The following is a 15,900-nucleotide window of genomic DNA, read 5'->3' as shown; positions in this document are numbered from 1 at the left end:
TATTTGTGTCATGTAGAGTGTATTTGTGTTCAAATCGAACCTCAACCTAATACAGATACCACCCGATAACACGAATTGCCACCCCTAATTAATTTCAACTCATCTTGTCTTATATCATTGATTCATAAAATTCATCTTAAAATTAGACAGACAACAAAATGCCGAGTTATGTGTCGTAGTAATTATACCATGCTCCTAGGAGTTTCTTAAAGGCGAAACGTTTTTTTTTTTTTCTTTTTTAAATAATAATTTGAACAGCAAAACATGGCATATAATTGACTAATTAAGTCAGTTGCTCAAATCTTATTTTAGTTGGATTCAACCAGGTTCATATTCGAGATTTAATCATTTTCTGCCAAAACAATTTTAACCATCCAATACTCAAGTATTAAAATTGTTCAGAAAAATGCAATTATTAACGTTGAGATTTTTATTAGTTGTAATTTACAAAAATATATTTTGAAAGAACAAACAACAATAAATGAATCTATAATCTCTTAAATGCCCATCTCACGTAAGCTCTTGTGGGTGGAGATGAAGTAACATAGCAACTCAGTAAGTTTCACACAAGAAGAATTTAATGGAGTACACAACAAGCCTCATTTTGCTTGGGTACCAAGACGAAACTAACTTGGCATGTGAGAGTGACCTAAGCCTCGAGAGAAAGAGGAGAAACAATATGGGTGCCACATTCATGTCAAAATCAATGTTTCTAACTTGGATTGCCTAATGCCACAAAGGAAAATGAGGTCAAATATAGCAGCTACTACCCTTACAAGCCCACGACACACACACAGAGGATGGGCTTGAAAATTACACGAAACATGGGTTTGTGTCTTTGATCACCTTGTATTGTGGCATATGGGTATGTTTCATGTGTTAAGAAAGCTGTGATGTGAGCCACGTACCTATGTCCTCTAAGTTGTTCAATAATATACAAACAACTTTACTTCCTTTAGACATGCCGGCCGTCACATTGAAAATCAGTGAAGGACATATACGTCACAACACTTGTGAGGATCATTAGTAAGGTTAGTATTAAAGTGCCTACCTAGCTATATATTTTTTTATTTAGATGTCATCATTGTCTGCTTTAATTATAGCTACCTGCATACTAATTTTTTGAAACATAACTGAAGTGTACGCAAATAGATGACATGTATACAGAAGTGGCAAAGTGGACGTCCCGTCTTGTCCCGCCCTATTTGTCATTAATCTGTTAAAAAACGAGCTAGTCTGTCCCGTCTCGTTTTTTAAAGTGAGCTGAAAAAAAACTCAGTTCGCCCCGTCCTGTTTGGCAGGTTGGGCAAGTAGGTCCTGTGGTTCGTCAACCTGAGCTTATTTTATACTAACTCGCCTTTACCCACTAGTAATTCGTCAAAAAATAAATTCACCCTTGCCCCATCTCACTTTTGAGATGGGTTGAAAAATTTAGCTCACTTTATCCCATTTAACGGGTGAGACGGATTGGCCCACCAACCTGAGTTTATTTTGTCGACGGTACATGTATGTGACATTGAAGTTAAGACAAAGCAGCGAAGAAATTTGGGTTAATTCTCGGACACATTAACTTAATATTGTACCAAATACCAAAGTTTGTTGACATCATACCAAATAGTAGAGAATCATGACTTGTAGAAATATGGACTCTCTTGCTCTAACGGTACCAATGTCCTAGTAACATTTCCTCATCTGCACATACGTACGTATTCCGTAAATCTTACAAGAATATTAAGATTTAATTGAATATCTTGATATCCCTGCATGGATATAGCAGGAAAAAAAAAATTTATTTTTTTGACAAGTTTTAAATTTATTTTATATTACTATTTTGGCCGCCGCATTGTATGGTTTTCTTAATATTCCTTTTTTTAGCAATTAATTAATAATTTCAAAACACCATCTTACTTGTCTGCCTTTAAGCACTCACTAATATCTAACTCACAGAACCTTGCGTGACTGATAAGAAGTGAGGAAGAGCTAACTAGGCCTTTAGAAGCTCCACAAGCTAGTCACTTAGTTTTAAAAAAAGGGCTCTAACTCTAAACAAAAAATAAAATGTGTACAAGTTGTATATTTAGCAATGAAGGCTATGTAATAATTACCTAAGATTAATCTAACAAGATTAACCTATATGTGAAACTATAAAATTACCCCACTTGGAAAACAAAAAGCTGAAAAGAGTTGTGTCTGTGTGGTCCCATTTCGAGATTCACAGAGGAGAAAGCCGCAACAAAAGACAATTATATAAATCTGTGCTACCTCTTTCATCGATGATCACTTCACTTTCTCATTCTCAAAGACGCTTCACAAACAAGTTTGAAGCAACATTCATAATGGCTAGACCCCAACAACGCTATCGAGGTGTCCGCCAGAGGCACTGGGGCTCTTGGGTTTCTGAAATTCGCCACCCTCTTTTGTAATATTCACCTTTTCTTTTCACATCTTCCTAAATAAGCAAAAAAAAAAAAATTATTTTTTTATTTAATTTATCAATATGAACTTAAGTTCTTTGTTAAGAGAATTTTTTTATGTTTTCCTTTTTCCGTGTTTATTTGAAGTAAACTACTACACTTGTGTGAACCTCTTGTTGAGTTTCTTGTGTTGATGAAACATTGTTGTTTGGTTTTCAGGAAGACAAGAATATGGCTAGGAACGTTTGAAACGGCAGAAGATGCAGCAAAAGCGTACGATGAAGCAGCGCGACTCATGTGTGGTCCAAAAACACGTACAAATTTCCCATACAATCCCAATGAGTCACAGTCATCTTCATCGAAGCTCCTCTCTGCAACTTTGACTGCCAAGCTACACAAGTGTCACATGGCTTCACTTTCCCTTCAAATGACCAAGCAGAAATCACCACAGGAAGTTCCTCAAGGGGCACATGGATCCAACCCATTTGCCTCAGGCAATGCCATTGCTGAAACAAGCTCAAACACGGGCTTTAGATGGCCAGAGGAGAGACACGACGAACTGCAGTGGCTAGAAGAGAGTTGGGTTGGCGAGGAAGGCCAATTAGTTGAAGTCACAGAACAACAATTTCAGCCAGTTCTTGAAGATGATCATATAGAACAGATGATTCAGGAACTGCTTGATTATGGGTCAATTGAGCTTTGTTCTGTTGCCTCAGATTAAGTCCCTAAAATGTAGCACTCTCCATTGGCCAAGGCAGACCTCTTTTTGGGAAAAATCTTCGGTGCAGCTGATGCATTGAAGTTCGGCAATCAGTAGTTCATTTATTCTAGGATACGTAAGTGGATTCTGCGCAAATTTCTAGAATCTCAAGATCCACCTACATATTCTAGGATAAATAAACTATTGATGTACTGAACTTTAATACATCTGTTGCATTGAAGTTTTGTTCCTCTTTTTGAGACGAGGGATGGTACTATTCACTAATGCACCATGTAATAAAAGATAGTGAGATTTAGTGCTACAGGAGAGAGTTCACCATTGAGTTTTAATCACTTCACCAATTAGTGGACAAGCATGTTGTACCAGAATGTACTAATATGATGGACTGTAATATATCACTATTCATTAGTAACATCAAAAGACTACAAATTTCCTGCTTCTATTTTTATTTCTATCTAGTGCTCAAAATTCTTCAGAAATGATAATGGTTCCTCGTTTTTAATTTTTTTTTTTTTGTTTTATAACCATTATTATATACAGAAACTCTGGATTATGTGGCAAGAAAGACACAACATGAGAAAGTATAGAAAGAAAATGGAGCTAAGCATATTAGTAGTCAAATTCATCCAACATTTGCTAACCAAACAATAACCATTACACTGTGAAGGTAAAGACTAATCATTCACAAAGGTTTAGCACATTGTTGTCATAAAGCCACCATTTTGGCAGTAGCAGGCGCTGGAATCAACAACAGTAACAAGCACCACGAGCCCTGATGAGAATAGAATGATGGAAACAGAGCAAACAACATTTTGGAAAAAAAATGATCAAACTCTGTCCGAACTCCGAACATAAAGTCAATCCCTTGTTGTGTTTCCAAGGAATGTCCACAAATACTGCCAAATATGACAAAGGATACCAATTTGAAGAGATCGGGATGAAGTATTATTTCTTTAACAACAAACATTCCTATTGTTTTCACACTTGCTTTTTCTAGTTGATGACATACCGGACGACCTTTTTCTTTTCTCTTTTGATGTATTCTTCCATTCTCGATCCTTTGTTTTCTGTAAAAGCAGAACTTTTGACCCACATACTTATCTTTGTTCACTAATCACAAGACAATACATCCATTCACAATCCACATACACAACTCCTTTTCATTTTTTTCAGATTTTATGAAGCGCCGGATGATAATATCTTTGTCATTTTCCTTTTTAATATTAAAAATGCTTTATAGATATATTATAATTTTACGGGGTTTGCATTTGTCATTTAACATCACACAATAAACTTTCCTACACACACAATATTTTGTGGGGCCCACACTTTTTGAAGAAAAAAGAAAAAATGAAAATTATGGCACGCAAAACGAATCTCTATAACATTACACAATCACATTTCCTACAACATAACTCTTACAAAACCCTAATTTTATTTCACTGTTTGTGTCTAAATTCACACACACACACACAAAAAAAAAACACACGTTTTGGCATCATCAAATTGTGAATTGAGCTATGCTGACTGTTGCGGTCCTGTCAATCCCAATAATAATAATAATAATTAACTTTAAAATATTTTATTCTGGTTACAAGACAATAATACCTATTATTATAAAAAACTAATTTAAATCAAAAGTTTCATGTGATGTTTAAATGATGAGTGTATGTTAGACTATTATTATTACCTATTCACTTTAAGTGAACTTAATCATGAAGTGGTCTTGCGAAAATCCTTAAGGGGGTGTTTGGTTGAGGATAAATTTTTATGAATAATAGGGAAATGTGATTACTAGGGAAATGGTTGGAATGTGAGTTTGGTAGGAAAATGTGAAAAAAGTTGAGTTAAAATGACAGTTAAGTGGTAAAAATGCGGGTAAATAAAGTTATCCAAAAAGTGAAAGTAAATATAGAAAAGTGACTAGAAAAATATTCTAGTCTTTTGGGTGAAGTTTGGTAATAAATGGAGGTGCATAGATAGATAAGCTTATACCCACTAGTAAAATAAACTCACTTAAGTGAGTAGTGAGCCACTGTTTCCCCATTCTTCTTCGTCGTCGGACAGAGAGCAAAATGAGAGAAATAGAGGTTTTGAATAAAAACCTTCCAAAATTCGTAGAGAGAGCTAGAGACCTCCAAATCACTCCGTTCCAAAGCCAAACTTGTGAGAAATTTCGAGAGGAATCCATTGGTACCAGTATTTCTGGGTGGGTTTCACTGTAGAGAGAGATCTTCATCATCTAAGATTTCGAATTTCATGGATAATGGTGATTTTGATGGAGCTTGAGGCCATGGGAGCTTAGATACTCATCTCTCCTTTGTTTTAGAGTGCATTGTGGTAAGAAATTTCCTTCCTTTTCATGTTTTTATGAAGATTGAATTTATGGTTTCATTTTGAAAATTTGGTTTGATTGAGCATGTTAGAGCTTGATTCAAGTTTAGCTCATGTTGAGAAAAGTGTTTAGATGAGAATTTTAACGGTGAAAATGTATCTGAAAAATTAAAGATACCATATTTTTGAATAGTGTTGTATACGTGAATAGTGACGTATACATGAATAGTATTGTAGAGATGAACGGTACCGTAGTACCGTATATATATGAATTAATGAATCTTGGATTAGAGGTGTGTGATAAGCTTGAATTTGATGGACTAAAGCATTGGAATCATGAAGTTGGCATGAATTCCTTTGCGTGCCTCTTAGCCATTTACAAAGGAAGTATGTGCTATGAGTTACTGTTTTACAAATCGAGCATACTTTTATGCGTGGAATAATATTCTAAGGTGTATGGACCTTCGCTTTGGTGAAATAAAAAAGAAAATAAGGTAGCTCCTTTGTATGACCTTAAAATGAGTTTTAGCCATTTTCAAAGGAGGTATATGTTCGGAGATATTATTTCGCAAAGTGAGAACACTTATATGCGTAAAATAATTTATATAGGTGGCTAAGCTTGGGTTTAGGCACTAGGCAAAGAGAAATCTTATAGCTCCATTGTAATGGGCATTCTGCCTTAAGTTGGGACTATCCTAAGACTAAGTGAATGTTTGAAATTTTGTGGGGATTTATTGAACAAAGAACCACCCACTCATGACTTAATATGATTTAAGTAAAAAGAAAATAAACAATAAAGTGTGTGTCTTGTATATTTACATGGCATTATATCATTTTATTGAGTTTTGTGTTGAATTCCTTCTCTAGGTGTACCTACTGTGAACGTTTGGATTCTCGTGGAGCATGATAAGTAGCTTGCTCTTCAAGTAAGCAAACTGTAAAGCTCCAAGAGGTAAGCTCTATGTTTATGGGGTTCGCTCCTACTTTGTGTTCCGCCATAGTGTACGGACTGTGGTCAGGTTGTATGATATGTATGAGATATATGATATAGATGCATTCATATAGAGCTATATGATAATATGATATGTTTTGTTTTGATGTATTTGCTTTGATATGTGTTAATATGATATGTTTTGTTATGATATGACTTCTGTAATATGATTTCTGTAACAATATCTGGCCATTGATTGTATAGTACCCGGATGTTCGCTTTGGGGTCCTCCCTCGGGACTGATGGTGTACGCCTCTGATATGTTCTGGTTCCGCTTTGGGGTCCTCCCTCGGGAACACGTGCGTTGATTTCCGCTTGGGGTTCTCCCTTGGGAATGACTGCGTACGCCTCTGATATGTTCTGGTTCCGCTTTGGGGTCCTCCCTCGGGAACACGTGCGTTGATTTCCGCTTGGGGTCCTCCCTTGGGAATGACTGCGTACGCCTCTGATATTTTCTGGTTCCGCTTTGGGGTCCTCCCTCGGGAACACGTGCGTTGATTTCCGCTTGGGGTCCTCCCTTGGGAATGACTGCGTACGCCTCTGATATTTTCTGGTTCCGCTTTGGGGTCCTCCCTCGGGAACACGTGCGTTGATTTCCGCTTGGGGTCCTCCCTTGGGAACACGTGCGTTGATTTCCGCTTGGGGTCCTCCCTTGGGAATATCTGCGTACGTTTCTGATAAGATATGTGTATATGTTTTGTTTAGTTATGATATTTGATTATATGACATGTTTTATGGGATATGTATGATGATTTTGTAAATGATATTTGTTACGTACGTTGATTTCCGCTTGGGGTCATCCCTTGGGAACGATTGCGTACATCTTTGATATAACACGTTTTGTTCTGATGTGAGTATTGTGATGATTTTTGTAAAAGATATTTGTTACGTGTGTTGATTTTCGCTTGGGGTCATCCCTTGGGAATGACTGCGTTTGTCTTTGATAAGATATGTATATATGCTTTGTTCAGTTATGATAATTGCTTATATGATGTTTTGTATATTATGTATCTGACTGTCATACAGGAAGTGAGCCCAGGGTATGGAGGGTTTTCCATAAACCTGGAGTTTACTAGAGATTCGTCTCTAACCCCGTTTGGGGATATGATTTCAGGAACACAGTTAATTGAAGAGCCTCATGGGACAAGGACACTAACCGTGGCTAGAGGTACTAGTATGAGGATGTGGAGTTCTGGGTGGTCGGATGCTACTATTTGTTTTAGACGTATTTTTGGAAAAGATGTATTGTTGCATAGTGTTCATATTTGATACATGTACATTTATGTATTCAGGCATGATGATATGACTATGTAATATTTAGTTATGTTATGTATTGGATTGCATGCTATTAGATTTGTGGCACGGAGCCAAGTTCAGCATGCACCCATAGATGGGTATCTGAGTATATTTGCATGACTGGTACTTCTGGAAATATATATTGTTTAAACTGTCTATCAGGAACTCTTGAGTGTGGGATTGGAAAATCCCCAGTTGTCCGATTTACAGAGGTTACTCTGTCCGATTTTCGTCTCCGTAAAATAAGAATTAAATTAGAAGAAGTATGCAATGTGATATGTCATGTGAAAAAGGATTAAAGAAAAAGCAAAAGTTAGTTCGTATTTTCGTAAGTTAAGTCTTCCGCTGTTTCTGTTTGTATCATATGTATGTTAATTGAACCGGCTCGAGACGGGGATGTTACATTTATGGTATCAGAGCAGTTGCTCTAGGGAGTTACATGATATATAGCTTAAGATATTTGAAGTTGGAAGTTCTTGAGTGTTTTCTTGGAGTGCTGTATAATGCATGTGTGATCACTGAGTGTGAGCGTAGCTAACTCATTCCTTAGTGTAATATATGCAGAGATATGGTTCCTCCAAGGAGAACTCGTAGAACATTTAATAATCATGATCCACCACCGGATCATGTTGTAGCGATTTTGGTTGCACTACAGCAGACTTGGACTGCAACTAGGCAGAAAGAGCTTGAATTAATAATGAAGCATTCAATTTGACTGTGATAAGGATGAAATTTCGAATTTTCGTCAGAGAAGGAAATTGAATTTACAATCGACTTGTTACCTGGCGTGGGGCCTATCTCTCTTGCCCCATACCGGATGTCACCTCTGGAATTATCTGAATTGAAGAAGCAGATAGAAGACTTGTCTAGTAAGAATTTTATCAGACGGAGTGTATCTCCGTGGAGAGTCCCGGTGATCTTTGTTAAGAAGAAGGACGAGTCTATAAGATTGCGTACAGATTACCGGCAGTTGAACAAGGTTACTGTCAAGAATAAGTATCCTTTGCCGCGTATAGACGATTTGTTGGATCAATTGTGTGGTGCGACTATATTTTCTAAGATTGATCTTCGGTCTGGGTAACATCAGATCCGGGTAAAGCCAGATGACGTTCCGAAGACAGCTTTTAGGTCCCGTTATGGGCACTATGAGTATCTGGTTATTCCTTTTGGGTTTACAAATGCACCAGCCGTTTTCATGGGTTATATAAATCGGATCTTTAAAGCCTATTTGGATCAGTTTGTGGTGGTCTTTATAGATGACATACTGATATATTCAAAGAGTAAAGAAGAGCATTCTGAGCATCTAAAGGTTGTTTTGCAGATTCTGAGAGAGCATCAGTTGTATGCTAAACCGTCAAAATGTGAATTCGGGCTTTCTGAGATACAATTTCTGGGCCATGTCATTTCATCTGAAGGAGTGACAATGGACCCGAGTAAGATTGAAGCAGTGTTAGATTGGGAGCGACCTAAAAATATTACAGAAATCGGGAGTTTTCTTGGTTTGACTGGGTATTACAGGCGTTTTATTGAGGGATTCTCACGGATGGTACTACCTTTGACACGGTTAACCCGTAAGGGGAACCCATTTGTGTAGACCCAAGAATGTGAAGTGAGTTTTCAGGAGTAAAAAGGAAGTTGACTACAGCTCCGGTATTGATATTGCCGGATCCTACCAGTAAATTTGTGGTGTATTGTGATGCTTCTAAGTTTGGGTTAGGCTGTGTTTTAATGCAGTTTCGTCAGGTGGTTGCTTATGCTTCTCGGCAGTAAAAGCCGCATGAGGAGAACTATCCGACACACGATCTTGAGTTGGCAGCCGTAGTGTTCGCATTGAGAATCTGGCGACACTTTCTATACGGGGGCCGATTTCATTGTCTACAATGACCACAAAAGTTTGAAGTATCTGTTTGATCAGAAAGAGCTGAATATGAGGCAACGCCGATGGGTAGAATTCCTGAAGGATTATGATTTTGAATTGCAATATCACCCCGATAAGGCTAATGTAGTAGCAGATGCTTTAAGCAGAAAGGCGCTTGGTATGGCCAATTTGATGATTTCTGAGTATAATTTGATTGAGAAATTCAGGGATCTCTGCATTCCTGTGAATATCGAGGATAGTCTGCATTTATTGACTACTACGGTAGTCCAGAACTCATTAGTTGAGCGGATCAAAGAAGCTCAATTGCTTGATGAAGAGATTCAGTCCATGAAAGAACAGGACTTTGTGTCCACTGATAGGTTCGGTCTTAAATTTTACAAAGATCGGATCATTGTTCCGAAGGGTCAAATAGTGGATGAGGTGTTAACTGAGGTCCGTATAGGTAAGTACATTATCCATCCTATTGCTACCAAGATGTATCAGGCCATGAAACCAAATTTCTGGTGGTCTGGTATGAAGAAAGATATTGTTCAGTTTATGAATAAGTGTTTGATATGTTATATATGTGCATTCATTCACATTCATATAAATATTATATGATTTTTGATGTAATGATGATATATGTTATGAGAATCCTGGTCAGTGACCTTGGTATGTTGACTGCCTATGGCTTTGACCCTGGGAGTTATTTTCATACTACAGTTTGTGTTGATTGCCTATGGCTTGACCCTGAGAGTCACACTAGACATGTGAGACATGTCAGTTAGCTATTCTTGGGGAGAGCCCTTGAATAGTTAACCAGAGTATTAGTTATGATGTGATGTTTTGCATTTAGCATGTATCAAGGATATTCCTTGTGTAATTCATAGAGTGCAGTTTCCCTGGTCATTAAAATTTGTAAATTGTATTATCAGTGTAAGGGTTGATGTACAATAAATTGTAAATTATATTATCAGTAGAATTTGTAAATTGTATTATCAGTGTAAGGACTGGTGTACAATGAAATTGTAAATTGTATTATCAGTGCAAGGACTGATGTACAATAAATTGTAAATTATATTATCAGTAGAAAGACTGATACATTGATGTTTCAGTGGAATTATATTTTCAGTAAGAAGATGGATGTAATAAGTAAGTCCATTATATGCTAAACAAGTCATGTTTAGACCAAAAATGATAAGTTTAGAAATTTTACGATTTTGCGTGCATACAGTGCACAGTTTGTAATTCACAGGGCACTTCGTTAAAAACAGTGCAGAAACCTAACTGTGAATTGATATTACTGTTCCTTAGGGAATAAAAGTGAACTTAAATGAGCTCAGAGAAATAAAATGACGAATATAAGTTTGAGAATGAGAAGTCCTCTGGATTGCTGCAGCCCTTGAATATTCCGGAATCGAAATGGGTCAGTATTTCTATGGATTTTGTAGTAGCATTGCCGAGAACTCATGCTGGTTTTGATTTTATATGAGTTGTGATAGACAGATTGATTAAGTCTGCACATTTCATTCCAGTCAAGATGAGTTCTCTACTGAGCAGTTGGCTCGATTATATGTAAAAGAGATTGTGAAACATAAACCCTTTGAATTTTATGAAGGGAATCATGTGTTTATTAGTTTGTCTCCGACTACAGGTTTAGGCGTGCTCTAGGTGTGAGGAAGTTAAGTCCTAGGTTCATAAGGCCCCACCAGATAATAAAGAGGGTCGGACCTGTGGCGTATCAGCTTGCCTTACCTCCACATTTGTCTAATTTCCATGATGTTTTTTTCGCATCAGTCAACTTTGTAGATATGTATCTGATGTGTCCCACATTGTCCAGCAGGACAATAATGAGGTAAAGTAAGATTTGAAGTTTGTTGTGGGACCACTGAAAGTTCTGGTTCGCGATGAGAAAGTATTAAGGAACATGGTTATTCTTATGGTTAAGATACAATGGGAAGTTTGACTTCTGAGGACGCTATTAGAGAGCGAGAGAATGATACTCTCCAGCATTATCCTGAGTTTGACGTCAGGTATATGTTATGTCTTAAGTTTGATTTTGTGGGCAAAATCCTTAAAAGGTGGGGTGAATATAATAACCATCACTAGTAGTTGTGGATTTAATTTTGAAGAATAATTAGAAGTAAAAGAAATAAAGTCACTTTTGGTGAAAGAGGAGTTAAAATGACAGTTAAGTGGTAAAAATGCGGGTAAATAAAGTTATCCAAAAAGTGAAAGTAAATATAGAAAAGTGACTAGAAAAATATTCTAGTCTTTTGGGTGAAGTTTGGTAATAAATGGAGGTGCATAGATAGATAAGCTTATACCCACTAGTAAAATAAACTCACTTAAGTGAGTAGTGAGCCACTGTTTCCCCATTCTTCTTCGTCGTCGGACAGAGAGCAAAATGAGAGAAATGGAGGTTTTGAATAAAAACCTTCCAAAATTCGTAGAGAGAGCTAGAGACCTCCAAATCACTCCGTTCCAAAGCCAAACTTGTGAGAAATTTCGAGAGGAATCCATTGGTACCAGTATTTCTGGGTGGGTTTCACTGTAGAGAGAGATCTTCATCATCTAAGATTTCGAATTTCATGGATAATGGTGATTTTGATGGAGCTTGAGGCCATGGGAGCTTAGATACTCATCTCTCCTTTGTTTTAGAGTGCATTGTGGTAAGAAATTCCCTTCCTTTTCATGTTTTTATGAAGATTGAATTTATGGTTTCATTTTGAAAATTTGGTTTGATTGAGCATGTTAGAGCTTGATTCAAGTTTAGCTCATGTTGAGAAAAGTGTTTAGATGAGAATTTTAACGGTGAAAATGTATCTGAAAAATTAAAGATACCATATTTTTGAATAGTGTTGTATACGTGAATAGTGACGTATACATGAATAGTATTGTAGAGATGAACGGTACCGTAGTACCGTATATATATGAATTAATGAATCTTGGATTAGAGGTGTGTGATAAGCTTGAATTTGATGGACTAAAGCATTGGAATCATGAAGTTGGCATGAATTCCTTTACGTGCCTCTTAGCCATTTACAAAGGAAGTATGTGCTATGAGTTACTGTTTTACAAATCGAGCATACTTTTATGCGTGGAATAATATTCTAAGGTGTATGGACCTTCGCTTTGGTGAAATAAAAAAGAAAATAAGGTAGCTCCTTTGTATGACCTTAAAATGAGTTTTAGCCATTTTCAAAGGAGGTATATGTTCGGAGATATTATTTCGCAAAGTGAGAACACTTATATGCGTAAAATAATTTATATAGGTGGCTAAGCTTGGGTTTAGGCACTAGGCAAAGAGAAATCTTATAGCTCCATTGTAATGGGCATTCTGCCTTAAGTTGGGACTATCCTAAGACTAAGTGAATGTTTGAAATTTTGTGGGGATTTATTGAACAAAGAACCACCCACTCATGACTTAATATGATTTAAGTAAAAAGAAAATAAACAATAAAGTGTGTGTCTTGTATATTTACATGGCATTATATCATTTTATTGAGTTTTGTGTTGAATTCCTTCTCTAGGTGTACCTACTGTGAACGTTTGGATTCTCGTGGAGCATGATAAGTAGCTTGCTCTTCAAGTAAGCAAACTGTAAAGCTCCAAGAGGTAAGCTCTATGTTTATGGGGTTCGCTCCTACTTTGTGTTCCGCCATAGTGTACGGACTGTGGTCAGGTTGTATGATATGTATGAGATATATGATATAGATGCATTCATATAGAGCTATATGATAATATGATATGTTTTGTTTTGATGTATTTGCTTTGATATGTGTTAATATGATATGTTTTGTTATGATATGACTTCTGTAATATGATTTCTGTAACAATATCTGGCCATTGATTGTATAGTACCCGGATGTTCGCTTTGGGGTCCTCCCTCGGGACTGATGGTGTACGCCTCTGATATGTTCTGGTTCCGCTTTGGGGTCCTCCCTCGGGAACACGTGCGTTGATTTCCGCTTGGGGTTCTCCCTTGGGAATGACTGCGTACGCCTCTGATATGTTCTGGTTCCGCTTTGGGGTCCTCCCTCGGGAACACGTGCGTTGATTTCCGCTTGGGGTCCTCCCTTGGGAATGACTGCGTACGCCTCTGATATTTTCTGGTTCCGCTTTGGGGTCCTCCCTCGGGAACACGTGCGTTGATTTCCGCTTGGGGTCCTCCCTTGGGAATGACTGCGTACGCCTCTGATATGTTCTGGTTCCGCTTTGGGGTCCTCCCTCGGGAACACGTGCGTTGATTTCCGCTTGGGGTCCTCCCTTGGGAACACGTGCGTTGATTTCCGCTTGGGGTCCTCCCTTGGGAATATCTGCGTACGTTTCTGATAAGATATGTGTATATGTTTTGTTTAGTTATGATATTTGATTATATGACATGTTTTATGGGATATGTATGATGATTTTGTAAATGATATTTGTTACGTACGTTGATTTCCGCTTGGGGTCATCCCTTGGGAACGATTGCGTACATCTTTGATATAACACGTTTTGTTCTGATGTGAGTATTGTGATGATTTTTGTAAAAGATATTTGTTACGTGTGTTGATTTTCGCTTGGGGTCATCCCTTGGGAATGACTGTGTTTGTCTTTGATAAGATATGTATATATGCTTTGTTCAGTTATGATAATTGCTTATATGATGTTTTGTATATTATGTATCTGACTGTCATACAGGAAGTGAGCCCAGGGTATGGAGGGTTTTCCATAAACCTGGAGTTTACTAGAGATTCGTCTCTAACCCCGTTTGGGGATATGATTTCAGGAACACAGTTAATTGAAGAGCCTCATGGGACAAGGACACTAACCGTGGCTAGAGGTACTAGTATGAGGATGTGGAGTTCTGGGTGGTCGGATGCTACTATTTGTTTTAGACGTATTTTTGGAAAAGATGTATTGTTGCATAGTGTTCATACTCGATACATGTACATTTATGTATTCAGGCATGATGATATGACTATGTAATATTTAGTTATGTTATGTATTGGATTGCATGCTATTAGATTTGTGGCACGGAGCCAAGTTCAGCATGCGCCCATAGATGGGTATCTGAGTATATTTGCATGACTGGTACTTCTGGAAATATATATTGTTTAAACTGTCTATCAGGAACTCTTGAGTGTGGGATTGGAAAATCCCCAGTTGTCCGATTTACAGAGGTTACTCTGTCCGATTTTCGTCTCCGTAAAATAAGAATTAAATTAGAAGAAGTATGCAATGTGATATGTCATGTGAAAAAGGATTAAAGAAAAAGCAAAAGTTAGTTCGTATTTTCGTAAGTTAAGTCTTCCGCTGTTTCTGTTTGTATCATATGTATGTTAATTGAACCGGCTCGAGACGGGGATGTTACAAAAAGAGTTGTTGCATTCTGAAACTCAATCCCCCGGCAGAGGCTTGGTAGTTTGACAAGTACTGCAATTTCCAGATTTGGAAGCTCAATTTCCTGATCACCTTGTTTACATTTAAATACTTCCTCTAGCTCATATGCTTCTTTTATTATCACACTCTCTAGCTTGGGAAACTCTTTAGATGTGGAGACAGGGAAGACACATTTCAATTTGTTGCATTTATTTACCACAAGTACTGCTAGCTTTGGGAAGCATGTCTTTCGAGAGGGACAATTTGAAATTTTCTCATTCTCCATATCCTCTTCAATGATCTGCTTTAATTCTTTGCATTCTGTTATCATTAGATTCTGCAATTGTGGTAGGCATCTTGAAATAGAAGCAGAAAAGATTACTTCCAATTTTTCACATCGCACAATTGCTAATTCTTCAAGGTTTTGGAGGGTACAAGAACTTTTGGGACCAACTAAAATACACATCATCTGAGATAGATCACCCAACTGAAGTTTTTGTAACTGTAAGTGCGTTTGTAGTTCACTTATTTCTTTGGAGTTGTATACCTTGGGATTTTCAAAAGTAAGAAAATATCGCACGTTCCCACTCAAGTCCTAAAAACAAATAAAGACGAAATAATCAAATAAATAAAATTAGCATTCTATTCATAATGGGAAAAGTGTGTGTTCTTTAAAAGGACACACACTTATATCCTTTAAGAGAGATAGAGGAACAAGCTATGAAGGAGAGAGAGTGGAGGAAAAAGTTTAAAATTTAAAATTTTAAAAAAGCACTACATTCATCTAAAAGGATGGTTCTTTTAAATGATAGATATTTTCCCCATTCATAATTTCAAAAACAACATCTAGAAATGAAATATATTAGCAATAAGTGTGATAACAATATTTTTATATTATAATTTGAAACACTTTTCCTTTTTA

General features: G+C 37.1%; 1 protein-coding gene and 1 long non-coding RNA gene across 3 annotated transcripts; both read left to right on the top strand.

Moving 5' to 3' along the window:
- Positions 1-2,320: 2,320 nt before the first annotated feature.
- Positions 2,321-3,166, top strand: LOC133317557 (ethylene-responsive transcription factor ERF003-like). The gene is made up of 2 exons (XM_061519421.1): positions 2,321-2,419; positions 2,634-3,166. Exons 1-2 carry the CDS (start codon positions 2,337-2,339, stop codon positions 3,133-3,135), a joined length of 585 nt encoding a protein of 194 aa, XP_061375405.1. The 5' UTR covers positions 2,321-2,336; the 3' UTR covers positions 3,136-3,166.
- Positions 3,167-5,203: 2,037 nt separating this feature from the next.
- Positions 5,204-14,559, top strand: LOC133317556 (uncharacterized). Of its 2 annotated transcripts, XR_009752338.1 has the most exons (5): positions 5,204-5,475; positions 6,337-6,421; positions 7,575-7,628; positions 13,148-13,232; positions 14,386-14,559. It is a non-coding gene; the product is annotated as an uncharacterized LOC133317556 (long non-coding RNA). The 2 variants fall into 2 exon arrangements; XR_009752337.1 differs by lacking the exons at positions 13,148-13,232; positions 14,386-14,559 and having other exon boundaries at positions 7,575-7,748.
- Positions 14,560-15,900: the final 1,341 nt, after the last annotated feature.

Source organism: Gastrolobium bilobum, unplaced genomic scaffold (assembly GCF_033153095.1).
Source record: "Gastrolobium bilobum isolate Gb01-03AN ecotype WA unplaced genomic scaffold, APGP_CSIRO_Gbil_v1 utg12254, whole genome shotgun sequence".
NCBI lineage: Eukaryota > Viridiplantae > Streptophyta > Magnoliopsida > Fabales > Fabaceae > Gastrolobium > Gastrolobium bilobum.
The sequence above is the reverse complement of the archived record's forward strand: the minus strand, read 5'-3'. Positions and strand labels throughout refer to the sequence as shown.

Bases quoted from the DNA above. Each gene is read 5' to 3' on its own strand.
- LOC133317557 (XM_061519421.1), top strand. From the start codon at position 2,337: ATGGCTAGACCCCAACAACGCTATCGAGGTGTCCGCCAGAGGCACTGG. The intron at 2,420-2,633 runs GTAATATTCACC...TTTGGTTTTCAG, and splicing joins GAAATTCGCCACCCTCTTTT to GAAGACAAGAATATGGCTAG.